Source organism: Phoenix dactylifera, chromosome 4 (genome assembly GCF_009389715.1).
Source record: "Phoenix dactylifera cultivar Barhee BC4 chromosome 4, palm_55x_up_171113_PBpolish2nd_filt_p, whole genome shotgun sequence".
In the NCBI taxonomy this organism is placed as follows: Eukaryota; Viridiplantae; Streptophyta; class Magnoliopsida; order Arecales; family Arecaceae; genus Phoenix; species Phoenix dactylifera.
Genome location: NC_052395.1, coordinates 2,401,643 through 2,420,180, shown reverse-complemented (window position 1 = coordinate 2,420,180; position 18,538 = coordinate 2,401,643). Strand labels below are relative to the sequence as shown.

Sequence of the window (18,538 nt, the reverse complement as noted above, 5' to 3'; positions counted from 1 at the left end):
GGATGGAAGATCAGCCCACACTATAATCATGCAGGTCAAAATACCTAGAGACGTACCATTAAAGCTACAACCCAGAACCTCAAGTTGCTGAGGGAGGGTTGTCACCACCAGGGAAAGCCCTGGTTCACTATGACGTTGTACAATTAATTCTAGCCTTGTAGGTTATTCATCATAGACTTATCTATGATTTAGATTCGCGAAATGCAACCTTTTACCAGAAGATCATTTCGCTTCCTTGACATTTTCAAAATTTAAGAAAAAGGGTTAGGTTATTATCAAATGTCATTAGATAACGTCAATGAGTGTTTTTCATATTTCCCAATTTATCATCGAGATTGACTATGAAATGAATGGCTAGAAGCTCATCTAATGCAAACTTCAAATCAAAACAAACATATGAACAATTGTTTAGAAGAGGTAAGATCTTTAATATTCGTAAATACTAATGGTCACAATCGAATATTGGGATCATGTATCAAAGTACAAATCTTGGCGACCCTATTTCATGTCAAGTGGCAGGTCAAGAACAACTGTGAAACTGAGCAAAGACACTGTAAACCCTTTTACACCATCTATATTTTCATTCAAAATTTCTTAGGAGTTTGTTATTACAACAATCAACTGCAATCACTTTAAGTTTTCGTAATAGAATGAGGAAAGACTGACCATGCAACAAAAAACTTAGATGACAGAATTTTTGAATGCAGAGAACAGTTTAGGTGACAGCAGCAAAATAAAGGCTAAGATTGACCCGAAGAACATTTTGATTGCATATTGCACTGGGTCCATGTCGGCATCTTTGGATGTGTCCTTTGCACTTGACATGCTAGAAGCAAAAGGGAGAGCTTCTATGACTGCATCTGCTAGATCTGAGATGAAAGAAGAGGTGCAACCTAGGGCTGGTACCCTGCCCCAATTCTCGATGCCTGACTGTAGAGCCAAATGCTTGTACTCCATGTCGATTTCTTCCAAAGTTTCAATATGCTCACTGACAAAGCTGTTTTAAGACAGGCAGCATGAGAGATACATGATATGATCATTAAGACATGGAAACCCAAGCATGTCATGGTGCAAAGAACATTGCCTTTTGTTCAGGCTAACCTACACTATCAGTTCCATGCTGGGAGAGCAACCAGAAAATTGATGGGTGAATGACTTTTGGTAAATGGCAATGCGAACATCATATCCTTCACTAATGACAACCATTCCATTATTGAAATATAAGTGTTATGACAAGTAACATTGATAGGATAACTTCACCAACTGATTATCCACAAGGAGATATAGTGAGGATGCTCAGCTATGAGCATTACTCAACTGAAAGAATTGGCAGGTGTTCTCTGAGAAGCGTAGAAGATTTTGGAGTTGAATACATGCCACAGGATACAAAATGTCCAAAAAATTGGGAGGTTATCTATGGACACAACAGTGGGCATAAATGGGTGTGGTGAATGATGTGGAAATTGAAGCAAAAAGACGCCTTTAGAGATATTATTTTTCAGATAATTCTACATCTAGTAGGCTCATGAGACCTGAAAATAATTGGGTATCATTGGCTATGGTCGTATATGCCACCACCAAAATGAGCAGTGTACGACATATGCGCTCAAGGCATGGGAAACTTGAATTTCTACAGGACCAATAAGTTAGTTTATGGAAAAATGGAACTGAACATTTAAGACAAATGGAAAAACAAATATTGAAAAGAAAGGCTGGATTCTGGAATTTAAATCCAGCTTAAGAACATAACAATTCAAATGCGATTGTATACATTATAGATGCATACCTTATAGGAACAACCATAAGACTTTTCACACCTTTCTGACCAAGCTCAACTATAACTTCGTCGGTATAAGGCTTCAACCACTGAATGGGCCCAACTCGGCTCTGACAAGAAGTTGGGAAAAATGTTAAATGCTTCTAGAAAACCAACATTTCAGAATAGGACTTACTATCCAAATTAACTCTCAATTTCCTTTTATTCTCAAGATGCTGAAGAATGTGATTACACAATAACTCAAGTAGGAGTTGAAAATGGGTCGGATGGTATCCAACCATATCTATTTCAATATCCGGTTCAGATCGGGTTCGGAGACACATTTTGGAATCTAATTGGATGTGGGTACAGATCCGCACATACTATTGTAAATTTTATCAAACACAGATCTAAATCTAGATCTCAAGAATTTTTCAAGAATTTGGAAGCAGATATCTGGATAAAACCGAACCGGGACTTAGATTTGTATAAAAGGGTCTAAAAACAGCACCAAAATAGAACTCAAAATAGGATTGATAGAAAATGGAGAAATGTACCAACGACTTTAATATTTTATTATTTTATTCTTTATAATATTTTCAAAACTTTATTATTTACTTAAAATATGAATAACTTCTACATATTCCTACATTATACATAATTTTTCTTTCAAGTTTTCTAAGAAAGTTGGTTTTGATTGATGATTATTTTCTATCTAGGATGTAATTTAAGAGTAGTGCATAACATAAATCCCTGTGATTTAGATAGTGGTATTCAATAAAAAAATATTAGTATTATATAGTGAGTATTTTTGATTTTTTAATATATTTTTGATATATATTCGATCTGGTCGATTGATCTGGCTATCAGAACCAGTGATCTGATGACCGAAACCTTAACTAGAACAATTTCAATCCAAGTTCAATTATTAGGCCTCAGACCCCTTGCATAGTTACATGCATTGCGTGCATTTTAGATAGCGGATAGCATTCCCAATTTTTATAACAATGTCATTGGTAATAGCTCTTATTATTTAATTCTACGCAAAATTAATTTTATATATGAAACAATATCTGATTTATATCTATATTCGAATAGAAAAGTAGACATAACCAATATTCAACTTGTATTCATATTTGTTTAGAATAAATATGGATACAAATTTGGTGTCAGTCTAATATCCGCATCCGTATTCATTGAAAAAAAAAAGGATATGGATATGGAATATATTCGATCCATTTTCATCCCTACTCACATGCATGGAGACCTGAAAACTTTATAAAGTTTCAACCTCCGATTTTGCGTACAATACCTGATAAGCAAGGGTATGGTGGTTGGCAATTCCTCTAGATTTTAACTCATCCATGATCAAAGCGATACACTCCTCCATTTGATCTTTGTAAGGATCTCCTGCATCCTCCACGTAGCTGAGTGGGACTCCATGAGCACTGAAGAATATCGTAACCTACCATTTTACAATAAAGATGAAACATCACAAAAATTGAACAAGCCATTATTGGTTCAATTAAGTATCCAAAGTAGCAGGGTCCCATATTAATATGCCCAATATATAAACGACTTCTTAGACAAATGAATAGCGTGTTTGGTCAGAGAGTGTTCATATCCATGGGACTAAAACTGTCCAAAAGATACACACAGCTTAGTCGACCATCACTACACACATATCACAGGTCACCATCATCATCACTGCTATAAGTAAATGTTAGAAGAAGAATTACCTCTTCAGGCTTAGAGAAGCCTAATAGCTCTTTCTCTATCAAGTCAGCCATTGATTTGATATAACCTTCTCGTTGATACCATGATTCAATGATAGAAACTGGCAATCTTGCAAAGTAAGCATCTTCCCTGTCATTAGGCTTATACTCCGTAAATCCATTCGAGACAACTCAAGCTTATCATAAATTAAGTAGGAATTTGGGAATGATGAAGTGCAGAACTAGAAATTACTATTCTACCTGAAGATACCCTGAAGACGACGGATGCTTGACCCACTCGTAGATATGGAGAATTGAGGATACAGTGGTAGAATGACAAGCTTCGTAATGTTATCCTTTTTAATCTGTGACCGTGCATGTTAGAAAAAGAATAAATATACATCAGGAAGCAACATGTCAATACTTGTCAAGGAGTTTATAAACGAAGTTTATGCTATAGCAAATTCAGTTCAAGCAGTTTGATGCCCACATAGCACCCCATTTTACTTCATTGAGATATAGGAAGATTACCAACATCAACATTGTTTCCACAAAGCAAGGCCAAATACAACCAACACACATTAGCAATATACTACTGCAAATTTCTATAAGATAGTGAATATTCTAATTTATATATTACGATGCTAGCATATTAGAAGATGAAAATGAAGGCTTTGTTAATGACCTTTGGGCCATGTTTAGTCTGCAGGAACTGGGAGGTGGTAATGATTACCAGTTTCTCATCCTCACCAATGATTCCCGAGAATAGATTTCCTAGGAATAGGAAAACAATTCTTGATTCCTATTCCTGGCAACCAAAACATGGCCTAATTAAAACTCAAGATTTAAATATAATTGCAAAATAATCTTTTATTTGAAACAAAATACAGATCCCAAAAAGAGTCTTCCAAAATGTTTGCAGTTTGTATCACCAAAAGGAAAGCCAGAAAAAACATTCACTTTAGATGTTTCTTTAATATTAAACTAAAACCAGAGTTACCATAAAACTCAAAAATAATGGAAACAAACAACTTTAAACTAACTGAGGAAAAGAATATCTCTAGCTAAGCAAAAATGACAAACACGTACGATGATCATTGCCTACACGGCAGAAAAGCAAAATGACTAACCAGACGAATGGCGTCCTCGGTGAAGGGGTGCCAATATCGCATTGCAACATAAACATTTGCATGCAAGTTCTTCTCTTCCAGAGCTAGTTTCAGCGCATGTGCCTAAGAAATGTCCTAATTCAGATCAGCATTTTGCTTGAAAAAAAAATGGCAGCTTTAGAATTTCTATTAACAAGACCAACAAAGCACCCAATTCTGAAGTAGAGAAGTTGTAAAATCAACAAAGAAATACTAAAAAAAATGATGTTTTACTATGCTTCTATCTTAAGAAGTGTCTGGTAGAAAACTTTTTGAACCCCACTTGTATTTCATAAGAAGTAATTGGTTAACAATATTCATACCTGCTCATCCGTGATTCTTCGTAAAGGTGACCCACCACCGATAGCAGCATATCCCTCTTTACTCTTTGGAGCTCTCAGCATGGATATTAGTTGGGCTAATGGTCGCTGAAGAAACCGAAACAACCTTGGCAACCGTATTATATCCTTTTATGAAAATAAAAAATTATTACTCATGTAATACAGTCTAAAATTAACAACTTTTCAAGATAAAAGATTATGGTCCATGCAAAATGAAACTAAATATGCTTGAAAAAAGAGGGATCTTATACAATTATATTAAAAAAAGGACTGTACATAGCATTTGAAATAGTGGAAGAATTTTTGGTTTGAGGACACATGTTTACCCTTATATCTTCTAATTGCCCGTCGACTGAATTTACAAGGGAAAAGTACCCTTGAAGATGTTAGACTGACACAAAATCTTTAATGTTTGATGAACTACACCTAAATGTAGGCAAGTTATTGGTTATTGTCTCACTTTCGAATTCATTTCTGAAATTATAGCTTGTTACTGTGCACAAAAAAATTGCCACCTACAGTCACATTGGTTTTTAGTTATTTGCTGACCCTCTAATTTTGTCATAGCCCAAGTATAAAACAAAGGGCACCTGCATCTCAGTCCTCTCTTCAGCCATCTCTCTTCTTCTTCTATTCTCTCTCTCTCTCCTCCTTCCACTTTTCAAGTTTTGAAAGTTTTTTCTTGGTTTCGGTTTCAGTCTTTCTAAATTAATTATAGATATGCTAGGCTCAGTAGTTCCAGCATCTTATCAAATAAATGCTAAAAACTAGACAATAAATAACAATTGAACAAGTCCTAAGGCCCTATTTGGGGGAGCTATTGGCAGTAGAGCTTTTGGCAGTAGAGCTTTTATAAAAAGCTGTTTGCTGTTTGGTAACTACATTTCTAGAGTGCTGTGGCACTTTAATATGTCTTAGGTAAACAAACTGAGAAAGTACTTTTGTATGACAAAATGATCATAAAGGATATTACATAGTATTATACAACAGAGCATAATAAAATATAATATATATTAATACATAAATATATGATATAGTATAATATTAATGTAATGTAATATAATATTATTATAATATAGTACTATAACATTGTGTACTATAGAATAATAATTTAATATAATATTAAATTATTTAACATAACATTTCAATATATTATGATATAATGTAATATAATATTATATTTATAGTATAACACAATAATAAAGATATAAAATATTATAATTATGAGCGTAAATTAATTTTTCATAATATAACATAATATTAAATTATTTAACATAACATATTAATATATTATGATATAATGTAATATTTTATTATATTTATAGTATAATACAATAATAAAGGTATAAAATATTATAATTATTAGTATAAATTAATTTTTCATAATATAACATAATATTAAATTATTTAACATAACATATTAATATATTATGATATAATGTAATATAATATTATATTTATAGTATAATACAATAATAAAGGTATAAAATATTATAATTATTAGCATAAATTAATTTCTCATAATACAACATAATATTAAATTATTTAACATAACATATTAATGTATTATGATATAATATAATAAATATTATATTTATAGTATAATACAATAATAAAGGTATAAAATATTTTAATTATTAGCGTAAATTAATTTTCACTCTTCTGATGACCATTTATCTCTCTAACAAATTTTCTAGCTAGACGATAAAATTGGTTAAACAATTACTAATATTTATTTTTATTTATTTATTTATTTTATCTTCTCTATTTTTTTTTCATTTCCTTTTCTTCACTTTTTTTTCTTTTCTTTTATTTTTCTTTTCTTCTTTTTCTGTTCTTTTCCTTCTCTTCTTTCTTCTTCTTCCTTCCCGAAGCTTCTCCCCTCTTTTTTCTTCCTCCCTTGCCTTACTTCTCTTGCGCGGTCATGGAAGGGGAGATCAAGCTCCCGGCAGCGCGACGAGAGGATGGGCGGTGAAGCCGGAGAGAGAAGCTTCGGAGAGAGGGAGAGGCGGTCGGGGGAGAGGGAGAGGCGGTCGGGGGAGGGAGAAGAGGCGGAGGGCGGCGGAGGCGGCGGCGGCGGAGAGGAAGCAGCAGAGGAGGATGGAGAAGAGGAAGAGGGCGTCGGGGGCGATGGCGGGGGAGAGGAAGCAGCAGAGGAGGATGGAGAAGAGGAAGAGGGCGTCGGGGGCGGCGGCGGGGAGCGGCAGAGGAGGAGGGCGTCAAAGGCAGTGGCAGGGGAGAGGGAACGACAGAGGAGGAGAGAGAAAATGCGAAAGGCGTCGGGGGCGACGACAGGGGAGAGGGGGCGGTGGAGTGGCAGAGGAGGGAGAAGATGGGGAGGGCGTCGTGGGCGGTGGCGGGGGAGAGGGAGAGGAGGGGGGTGGGTGGGAGAGGAAGAGGAGGGGGATGGGTGGAAGAAGAAGAGGCGGCGAGATGGGGCATTTTGGGAGGAAAAAGAGTTTTTAAATGGGAATATTTTAGTCAAAAAAATAGTTTTCCGACAAAGCTGAAAATAGCTTTTTCGGAAAGTTCCAAAATGGAGCTTCTCCCAAAAAGCTGTTTTCAACTTTCTAGAAAAGCTAAAACAGCTTTTCGAAATTTTTACCAAACATTCTTTTTCATCCAAAAATACTTTTGGAGAGCCAGATAGTACTTTTTGGCTCTCCAAAAGCTCCCCCAAACGGGGCCTAAGAAGAAATTGGACATCAGGTTTGGTGGCTTCAATGGTTTCACATTAATATAAGCAAAATTTACCCTAAAAAGATGAAAAGATCAAAAAAAAAAGATCACAACTTTTATGTGTGGAAAATATATTTTTATTTTTTGATGATAAACTTGAAAATGATAATGCAGATATCTTTAAAATTTCATCCCTGGATAGATAAAAATATGTGAAAATTTCACTCTCCTCTTTTTCTCGATGGGGCATAACATTGAAAATTTTCAAATTATTTCAAAATCTAAAACCTAAGTTTTATCTTAAGAATATGAATCCCATGTAAAAAATAAAGAAATGACAAGCATTTGCATGTATTGCAATCAAAGAATATCTTGTAAGTCAGTTTTAGCAAAAATTCAAGACGTTAGAAATTTTTACAGCTAACAAATCTAAAAGCACACGAGACAATATATAAGACAAGTCTTTCAGTTTTTTTCACATTACTTAAACCTGAAAGGAATGATAAGTTGTGAAAAATCACGTACTGGATCAGCAAATAAATTGAATAGAAATGGCTGAACATCATGAAGGGTCTCTGGACCACCAAGGTTCAATAGTAGCACCCCAACCCTGTCTTGTGCAATACCCAGAGGCATTCCCATAACTTTTTCATCAAAAGCACATGCTTCCTTGGAAAAGAATGTTTTTCCAACTAGATGTCGGTTCTTAATTGGCGCCTGGAAAGATAATTTGGTAAAATTGCCACTGCTATCAGCTGAGGCATGGTGTGCGACTGAAACTATCTCCAATGGTTGCTTGCTTCGTTGTGAATCTTCCCCAAAACAAGGGAAGGTAGATATGGCATTGCATGTGAAAGCCCTCATCCTATGGAGTGACCTGAAGATAAATAGCCATCAAAATCTAAACTATGAAACAAAGGTGGCAAGGGAATTAGTATTTTAGATGGAAAAAATTTCTTTGTGCTTTGAAAGCAAAAACAACTTATTCTTTAACATCAGATGTATCACAAGAAAATTAAATCATATCAAGGCGAAATTTTGTAATTGGTTAAAGAAGCATAATTTCCTATAAGCATTTCCTTCTAGTAAACTTTGCCCCCATCCCACAGAAAAAGGGAAATATAAAAAGTTAAATAAGAATCATCACCAAGCATAGACAATGTGCAAGGCAAGACTCACAATTCCGGGCAATTGTTAGTTCTTCGGCGACAAAAACCAGAGACTTTGAGGTGGGGAACTCCAGATCCCACAGCTTCCATGCTTTAAACAAGAGTTAATAAAAATTTCACCTGAAAGTGCACATATGGCAATATAATTCAATCATACTGGAATCGACCAATTCATAAAATTAACTCAAAATTTGGAGCCAGCTATTTGCTATCATGTGAGAAGTATATGATAGACTGTGCACAAGTATAATACTAAGTCACATATATATTTACAGCTCCAGATAATTAAAAATTCATTGAAGTCTCTTACATAAGTGTGATACCCATCTCTCACAAGGCAGTTGTGCTGAACAAAAGGTCGAGATCAAGGGGGACAATGGTAGTTAAAATGCAATAGATATACACACATATGTATAATATAAACATGATAATATGTTACAAAGATCAGGTCAGATATTTTTGTGTAATGTACTTTCATGTAACTACATAGCCAAAATTGTTATCAAGTGTTAGCATACATACAACCAATCTTTGGTGATACTCTCCAGAACACCTCCTTTGAGAACCATGTGCAATGGTCAATCCTTACTGCAAAATGCTTAATGAATTTCTAAAAACAATCAAGACACCGACCTCTAAGTAAATAATTAGTCCAATTGAACTACTACTTTCATGATATCAATGCAGCTTGTAATGTCACTTTGTAAAATAATTTCTGTACCAGATTTATGTTTCAGAGTTCAAATTGAATCTTTTCAAACATCATTATTTTCATGTGAATGCAGCATTTTGTACACCAACTCGTTATTAAGTTTCTGACATTATATTTATTCAATTGAACATGCTACTGGAAATCAATCCCCTACGACAGCAATTACTTATCAGCTCTCCATCTATATATTCTATCAATCCTTTTGGCTTTCATTATGGTTGAGGTTTTTGTGCGCAATAGCATCCACGCATCTTATCTTTTACGTGCATTCCATCTTCCTATTGTTCTTTAATGTTTCTCTTGCATGCACATAGGGGTGTCATAGGTATCTGCCATTATTTATTATTGTGGTTTTGTTGTCAAAATAAGTGGCTATATTCGGATTTGCTGCAGCCCAATATTAATCGACAAGCTTACAATCTAAACTCTTTAAAAGCACCAAACAGATAGTATTATAAACCTAATGATTCACCACGATACTACAAATTTAACAAAAAAAAAACGTAAATGGAAAAAGAGGAGAGAGATCTAAAACTGATCAAAATATACAAACAATTCAATCGAAGGATGGAATAATTCAATAATTACACGAGTTTCATCCACAAAGCATCTACGGACGTGGGGTGATATTTGATCTGCGGCTCAAACAAGAAGGAAATCAAGAAACAATTATAAAGATGCGATCTAGCTGAGAACGACTAGGGGGATAGGAGAGGCAGGGGAGAGATGATGTACCTTTGCACAGATGAGATCGAACTCAGATCTCCAGGAATTGAGGAAGAAGCTTGGTAGATTTTCTCCCCTTTTTCTTCTAGGGTTAGTTTTACGGTTCGGAGCTGGCCGCGGAGGAAGGAAGGAAGGAACACGGAAGCGCGGCAGGCTCCAATAGTCTTCGCGGTCAAAAGAAATAGAAGTGGATCCTTCTACAGTCAGCCGTTTCCCCCAAGACAGAACCAGACCGGGCCGCACAGCTGCAAGCTCCGCAATGGCTGATGGATGCGGGTCCCGCCATCCAAGACGGAGAAATACGCTGGAAGCAAACGGAATCGGAACGCCGCTTAAAAATAGCAATAATAATAATAAAATCAAGAAAACAATAATCGAAAATCGACGAGGGAATCCACCGTCTCCTTCCTCTTTTCTCCCTCTCCGTTCTTCTCCGAACGGATCTGACGACACCACCACCGCTGCGCCGGTGGCGAATAGCGGTCGTCGCTACGTAGATTCACCGATTTCTTGAGGCGTATAGAGACCATAACTGGACAACTCGGATGCTATTGTAGCCGGAGTAGAGCAGGTCATCGCGCACAGCGGCGGCGAGCTCGAGGCGTTCTGCCGCGGTGTCCTCCAGGTCATGGCGAAGCACGTCGCCGTCCTGCCGCCCCTGGCAAAAACCACTGGATCCCCCTGGCCGAGATCGCCAAGCGGGTAGTCGCCGACCACGGCTTCTTGCTCATCTTTATCACCTTGCCCATTCCGCCTTCCTTGCTGCCCTCTACCTCTCCATCACCCCCATCGCCCTCCCCCCTCACTCTCACGACTCCTCCCAACCCGCTGGCCCCCGCGTCGGGACCATCATGTCCATCGCCGGGCAAAGGAAGGCGAACACTTTAGGTCGAAGGGAGCCTCGGTGATCCAGTTCCACCCACTCTCTGGCGTAGAGACTAAATGATGGCGAACCCACACCGGCGGCGGTCGCCCGGCATTGGCCGCCAGCGCGGCGGTGGCGTCGCCGCTGGATCCGTGCGGAGAAGAACTGAGACGGAGAAAGCGGATGGAGAATTGGAGACGGATGTGTTTCCTCCTCGAGTTTTTTATTATTCTTTGTCTCAATTTTTACTGTTATTTTAGTCGTTTATTAAAAAAAGCATCTCAAGGAGGGTTTTTTCAAAAAAATAAATTATGATTTTTGATTTTGCAAATTTTATAAATATTTTAAATAGTAAAAATATTTGATTAGATCTTTCGATTTTCAAATATAATTTAATATTATTTTTTAAGCTAATTTCTTGCATCAAAAAATTGTACGTCATGCACGCGTGGCAATTTTTTTTTCTGGCACCAACATGAGTATATAAATAATAATATGATATAATGATTAATAATAATATGATTTAATGATGAGGTAAATACATGTCTTAGCAGCGATATTGGACCCACCCTGCATAAGTCTGCACGACTAAGGCCCTGTTTGGGGGAGCTTTTGGAGGGCCAAAAAGCACTTTCTGGCCCTCCAAAAGTACTTTTAGATGAAAAACTGTGTTTGGTAAATTTTTCAAAAAGCTGTTTCAGCTTTTGCGGGAAGCTGAAAACAGCTTTTGGGAGGAAGCTCCAATTTGGAGCTTTTGGGAGGAAGCTGTTTCAGCTTTTTCGAAAAGCTGTATTTTTGACAAAATTGCCCATATTAAAATAACATAATTATATAGTTTGTCCCTTTATAAACCTAAAAATCTGCTGGAGCCAAGAACCCTAGCCGTCAGACTCCCTTCCGTAAGAAAAGGTATTTTTCTTTTTAATTTTTGTATGCATCTCTTGAACCACATTTTAGAAGAAAATTTTTTTAATCATTTTCCATACATTCCAAAATCAATCTATTTTTTTTTTATCATCAACCTCGCGGCCCATGCTGAGGTCCTCCTCGAGCGTGGACCACGAAGAAGAGCCCCTGGACCGCGAGAAATTATGAAAAATTATTTTATACTAATAATTATAATATTTTATACCTTTATTTTTGTATTATACTATAAATATAATATAATATTATATTATATCATAATACATTAATATGTTTGTTAAATAATTTAATATCATGTTATATTATGAAAAAATAATTTATACTAATAATTATAATATTTTATACCTTTATTTTTGTATTATACTATAAATATAATATCATATTATATTATATCATAATACATTAATATGTTATGTTAAATAATTTAATATTATGTTATATTATGAAAAATTAATTTATACTAATAATTATAATATTTTATACCTTTATTTTTGTATTATACTATAAATATAATATCATATTATATTATATCATAATACATTAATATGTTATGTTAAATAATTTAATATTATGTTATATTATGGAAAATTAATTTATACTAATAATTATAATATTCTATACCTTTATTATTGTATTATACTATAAATATTATATTATATTACATTACATTATAATACGTTAATATGTTATTTTAAATAATTTAATATTATGTTATATTATGAAAAATTAATTTATAATAATAACTATAATATTTTATACCTTTATTATTGTATTATACTATAAATATTGTATTATATTACATTACATTATAATACATTAATATGTTATTTTAAATAATTTAATATTATGTTATATTATGAGAAATTAATTTATACTAATAATTATAATATTTTATACTTTTATTATTATATTATACTATAAATATAATATATATTATATTATATCATAATACATTAATATGTTATGTTAAATAATTTAATATTATGTTATATTACCAAATATTAATTTACTCTAATAATTATATTACTATTATGCTATATTAACATAATATTATTTTATATTACAATAATATTATACTATATCGTATATTTATGTATTAATTTATGTTATGTTTTATTATGTTCTATTGTATAATACTATGCAATGTCCTTTATGGTAATTTTGTCATACAAAAGTACTTTTTCAGTTTGTTTACCAAACACAAAACAAAGTACCACAGCACTTTACGAATATAGTTACCAAACAGCAAATAGCTTTTTATAACAGCTCTACTTCAGACAGCTCTATTTCCAACAGCTCTACTTCCAACAGCTCTACTGCCAACAGCTCCCCCAAACAGGGCCTAACTCTTCAAGATGTATCTCGACGCAAGCCCTTTCCATCACCATCTTGTCTTCAAGTGTGGGCATGGTCACCTTCAAAGGTCATAGGCAGAACTTCCCATGCTCTATTGGTGTCTCTGCAATGAAATCAAAAGTTTTTACCATTTATTGTCCTCTCTTGCTTCGTCTTTCAAATGCATCTTTGCATATAAGAAGAATATCTAAGCTATATTATGCAAAACTATTCTCCATTACTGAAGCCTCTTGTATGCATCGCACATAATAATTATTGGAGTATATAGATGTATACATCAGAACCTAATGAGGATGGAGCCTAGACTATTCGCTCTCATATTTCTCTCTTTACATTAAACTCTTAGGGCTCATTAGATTATGGGTAATTTGATATGGTAAAAAAAAATTTCTATATCAGATTACCATATTTGGTGCAGAAAATGGATAAGAAAGATGGTAAAATAAATAGTAGTCCCATATCTATTTTTCCAAGAGAGAAGGTAAAATAAATATCATTATGGGGCATTTGGTATGGGGTGATCATTTTATGATTGATAATCATTCCATGATTAAGGGTGATATAGGTGGAGGTGATGAGATCACCATATTTGGTTGCACTATGATGATCCTACATGGCAGTGATTTTAAATTACCCACACCCTTAAAATTACTGCCCAACTCAGTGATGGAATGCCTGTCTTTGAGGTCGGAAATCTAAGATCACCTCAGGGCAATGATCTTGGGCTCAAAGTTCAGGACAAAAATGCTCCTCAGTCTAGCAGAAAAATTGGTATACGAATGTACCATTAATATATTATATCAATATTATACACATGATATTATTATATTGATATTATATTTATGATATATTACATTATAATATATTATTAAACATATTATTATCATATTATTATTCATTGATAATTTTAAATTGCAGTATAAATATATTATTATACTTTATATTTATATAATAAAGTATTTAATATATTACTTCTATTTGCCTTATTTTCCTAATCAAAATAATTATTAGTATTAAAAATAATATATCATTAGCATAAATAAAAATATCAGTTCTATAATAACAATTGGTAGATCTTTATAGGATTAATAATTTATAGGTTTAATGAATATATTTTTATGGAATATATCAAGGGTAATTTGGATATTATATGGTGAATGATCTTGAATTTTCATGGAATACTAAATAGATTACTCGTGGATACATGAGAATTGTTAATTATTTGAACATAGCATACCAAATACGGTGATCTTAAATCATTGAGGATCAGATTACCCTGAAATAAGAATCACTAGTGATCTAAAATCACCTCGGTGATCCTATTCTAGTAACCAAACATCACTTCAGAAGAGTGGTATTTGTTTTTCCATGTCGGATTACCGAGTGGTTGTAATCATGTTGGATTATCATTTTTTGATAAAAATAGCCTCACTTATATTATATTAATATCATATTAATTATATTTATATAATAAATATTAACTATATTAACATACATTATATTAATGTTATATTAATATATTGAGTAATAATATTTATATAATATATTATATTAATAAATAATTAACAAAATTATTGATGGGGGGCAAAATGGATCGTCCTGCTCACTACAATAGAGCCACCCAATTTTGGCCAAGTAAACCCCAGCCCTGATTGAGCCGGGCCTCACTCACTAAGAACCAATCCGAGCTCGGACTTTGTTGAGGGCTCAACCGATCTCAGATGGGTCTCCCCGCTGCTACGACCTGCGTCAACCTATTTCCGATGCTCATAGCAACGGCCTTAGTCGGAGCTCGAGACGCCCCCTTTATCTTCGCCGATGCACCCCAACCGAGCTCGGAGCGCCCCCCTTTATCTTCATCGACGAGCCCCGACCGAGTTCGGGGCGCCCCCTTGATCTTCGCCGACGCGCCCTGACCGAGCCCGAGGTGCCCTTTATATTTGCCGATACGCCCCAACTAAGCTCGGGGTGCCTTATCCAATAACGCGCCCCAACCCTCGGGCTCCGGGCACTCTACCGAGCGTACCTCGGAGTTCGGAATGCTAGGCCGACCTCAGAACCCGACAAGCCGACCTTGCCAAACATATGATGCGACCTCACCGAGCTCGGTCTCGCCTACGGCCGCATCCACGAGTCTGCCTACGCCCGCCTATGTGGCCGTACATTGCAACGCCTCTGCGCCATGCTTTGCTTGCTGGTCAACGATAGTCAAGAACAATGCCATGCTGCTCCAGCCATACCCTGCTACAACTGTCAACGTTTTACTGTTCATAAGAACGGACTGCGCCGTGCGCCCCAAGCAGGCTCTAGTTACGCGCCACTTGGCTTGAAACCATCTTGTGGAGTGATTGAGTAAACCCCTATTTGATTTTGATGAGCTCAAAGCATTTGAGTATATTTTATATTGTACTAATGAATTCAATCTAGTGTTTCAGGCAAATATGTATGAATTTCTAGTTAAGTGCCTTAAGCCTTGGTTCAAAGCAATTTGGATAAGTATTGGACTCAATTTGAACCAAAGTCTGCATCCCGAGTCGACTCCGAAAGATTACGAGTCGACTCTGGATGGTTTAAAGGTTCTGGCACAAGCTCGAGTCGACTCCGATACTTTACGAGTCGACTCCGACTGAGAACAGACAGAAAGACAAAAAGAAGAGTTTCAGACATTGTCAGCGAGTCGACTCCAAAATGTTTCGAGTCGACTCTGATGCTTGCCGAGTCGACTCCAAAGGGTAATAGACAGAAAGACGGAACGATGGATTTTGGACCCTGTTACCGAGTCGACTCCAGAAGGTCACGAGTCGACTTCGACATTTAGTGAGTCGACTCCTAATTTTGTCCGAGTCGACTCCCAGAGGAAAGCAGTCAGAAAGGCAGAGAACCAATCTCGGAAACCCTGTAAACGAGTCGACTCCAAGAGTTGCAGAGTCGACCCCCCATATCAGCCGAGTCGACTCCAACAAAGCTCGAGTCGACTCCGAGGCAGATCAGCTCAATAGATAGAGAATCGGTTTTTCGGACTCTGAGAACGAGTCGTCTCCCGAAGATCTCGAGTTGCCTCTCAAGAGAGCCGAGTCGACTCCAAGAATACCCAAGTCGACTCAAGGAAGAAAAACAGAAAGATGGAATTCTGAAACCTTGAGAACGAGCCGACTCCTAAGTGCCCGAGTCATCTCCAGATGTTGGCGAGTCGACTCGAGGTTTGATCCGAGTCGACTCCAGGACGGGACAAGCACTTTAATTCAAATCCTGAACAACGAACGAGTCGTCTCCAGTAAAGCATGAGTCGACTCCAGCAACAGCCGAGTCGACTCCAGATCGCACGAGTCGACTCCGATCCCAACGGATATATTGTCAGGATGTGCAGACTGGACAGAACGGCTCCAAATCACTTTCTAACGGCTAATTTTCGAATGAAACCACTTAAATAGCTAGAGTGAACAGTAGTTGACAACAAGAGAGCTATTCTATCTAAGTATTAAAGCATTTCAACCACCAAGAGCTTCCATTGAGTAAATCCAAGAAAAAGAAGGAAGAAGTGCATTCAACTTAAATCTGAAAGTGCTTCCTTCGCATTCAAGGCTCTACTACTGTCCTCCATCATTCGGCACATTCAAGAGGAGACTCAGAAATCGAGAAGCCCCTACTTTCTCATCTGAAATCTGTTTGAGGGCTTCTAACTCTACTTTGCTTATATTATTCTCACACTTGCTTTTTTAGAAGCTTTCTTTGTGAACTCCCAACCTTTGTTTTTCTTACTGGATTCAATCAGAGGATTGAATCGAGGGTTGTGAGGTTTGTTGGTGAGCCAAAGATAAAACCAACGGTGTAAGGTTGTGGTTGGTGAACCAGAAAAAACCAACTGGGTTTGATTGTGAACCCAGAAAAATAATCGGGTGGTTCTAGTCGGTGAGCCTGTGAAAACTGACCGAGTTCGTTGTGATCTCGTGAAAACAACAAGTTGGGTTGTGAGCTTGTAAAACAACCGACTGTAATCCTAGAAATTATAGTGAACTCTCAAGTGCGGCTTGGAGAGTGGACGTAGGAGTAAGAGTTGGCTCCGAACCACTATAAACTTTTCTGTGTTTGTATTGGTGGTTATCTCTTTCTCTCTTTTTACTCACTGCATCTAGTAAATTAACTAATTTACTTGCAATAGATTTAGTTAATTACTCATTATATTTTTAATTGGTCAATATTTAATTAAAACCCAATTCATCCCCCCTCTTGGGTTGTCTTCTTGGGCAACAAGTGGTATCAGAGCAGGTGCTCTTATATCGATTGGTGTTCTAATCCTTAAAAAGAGTTAAAGATTAAGATGACAACCCCTTTTAGATCTTCCCTTAGTGAGGGGCAATCCACCAATAGGCCTCTATTGTTCAATGGAGCTAACTATACCTATTGGAAGGCTAGAATGAGGATATTTATCCAAGTCCAAGATTATGATGTTTGGAGCATTATAATTAATGGACCATATATTTCTTCTATCTATGTTGATAACATTGCTATACCCAAGCTTGAAAAAGATTGGGATGATAATGATAGAAGGAAGGCACAACTAAATGCCAAAGCAATGAATATTTTTTATTGTGCCTTGGACCCTAATGAATTCAATAGAATCTCTACTTGTAATTCTGCAAAAGAAATATGGGATAGACTTGAAGTGACCCACGAGGGCACAAATCAAGTCAAAGAATCTAAAATTAATATGCTAGTACACAAATATGAACTATTTAAAATGGAGTCTAATGAAACCATTTCTTGCATGTTTACAAGATTTACTGATATTGTCAACGGCTTAAAAAGCCTTGGCAAAAGTTATACTAACAGTGATCTTGTCAGAAAAATTCTTCGCTCTTTACTAAGGTCATGGGAAGCCAAGGTCACGGCAATCCAAGAAGTAAAAGATTTGAATAAGCTGCCACTCGAGGAGCTTCTTGGATCACTAATGACACATGAGCTCACAATGAAACGACACAGCGAAGAAGAATCCTCCCTTAAGAAAAAAGTAATTGCCCTTAAGTCTACTTCTTCTAACAAGGATCTCTCTCGCAGTAGCAGCAGTGAAGAAGAAGACAATGAGGAAGATGATGAAGAAGCTCTTCTTATGCGAAAATTCAGAAGATTCATCAATAGAAAGAAGCCTT

The 18,538-nt window shown here is 36.1% G+C and overlaps 1 protein-coding gene across 2 annotated transcripts; it reads right to left on the bottom strand.

The window, feature by feature from the left end:
- Positions 1–539: 539 nt before the first annotated feature.
- LOC103712934 (ferrochelatase-1, chloroplastic-like) lies at positions 540–11,277 on the bottom strand. 2 transcript variants are annotated; one of them, XM_039125299.1, is made up of 11 exons: positions 10,645–11,277; positions 10,256–10,550; positions 8,819–8,928; positions 8,165–8,516; positions 4,943–5,086; positions 4,602–4,703; positions 3,733–3,836; positions 3,496–3,622; positions 3,069–3,221; positions 1,787–1,887; positions 540–997 (listed from the first exon to the last, which is right to left on the bottom strand). In XM_039125299.1, exons 3-11 carry the CDS (start codon positions 8,896–8,898, stop codon positions 682–684), a joined length of 1,479 nt encoding a protein of 492 aa, XP_038981227.1. In that variant the 5' UTR covers positions 8,899–8,928; positions 10,256–10,550; positions 10,645–11,277; the 3' UTR covers positions 540–681. The 2 variants fall into 2 exon arrangements, with proteins under 2 accessions (XP_038981227.1, XP_017699741.1); XM_017844252.3 differs by having other exon boundaries at positions 10,256–11,039.
- Positions 11,278–18,538: the final 7,261 nt, after the last annotated feature.

Bases quoted from the DNA above. Each gene is read 5' to 3' on its own strand.
- LOC103712934 (XM_039125299.1), bottom strand. From the start codon at position 8,898: ATGGAAGCTGTGGGATCTGGAGTTCCCCACCTCAAAGTCTCTGGTTTT. The intron at 4,704-4,942 runs GTATGAATATTG...GACATTTCTTAG, and splicing joins GAAGAATCACGGATGAGCAG to GCACATGCGCTGAAACTAGC. The intron at 1,888-3,068 runs GTATTGTACGCA...ACTTCTTGTCAG, and splicing joins ACCATACCCTTGCTTATCAG to AGCCGAGTTGGGCCCATTCA.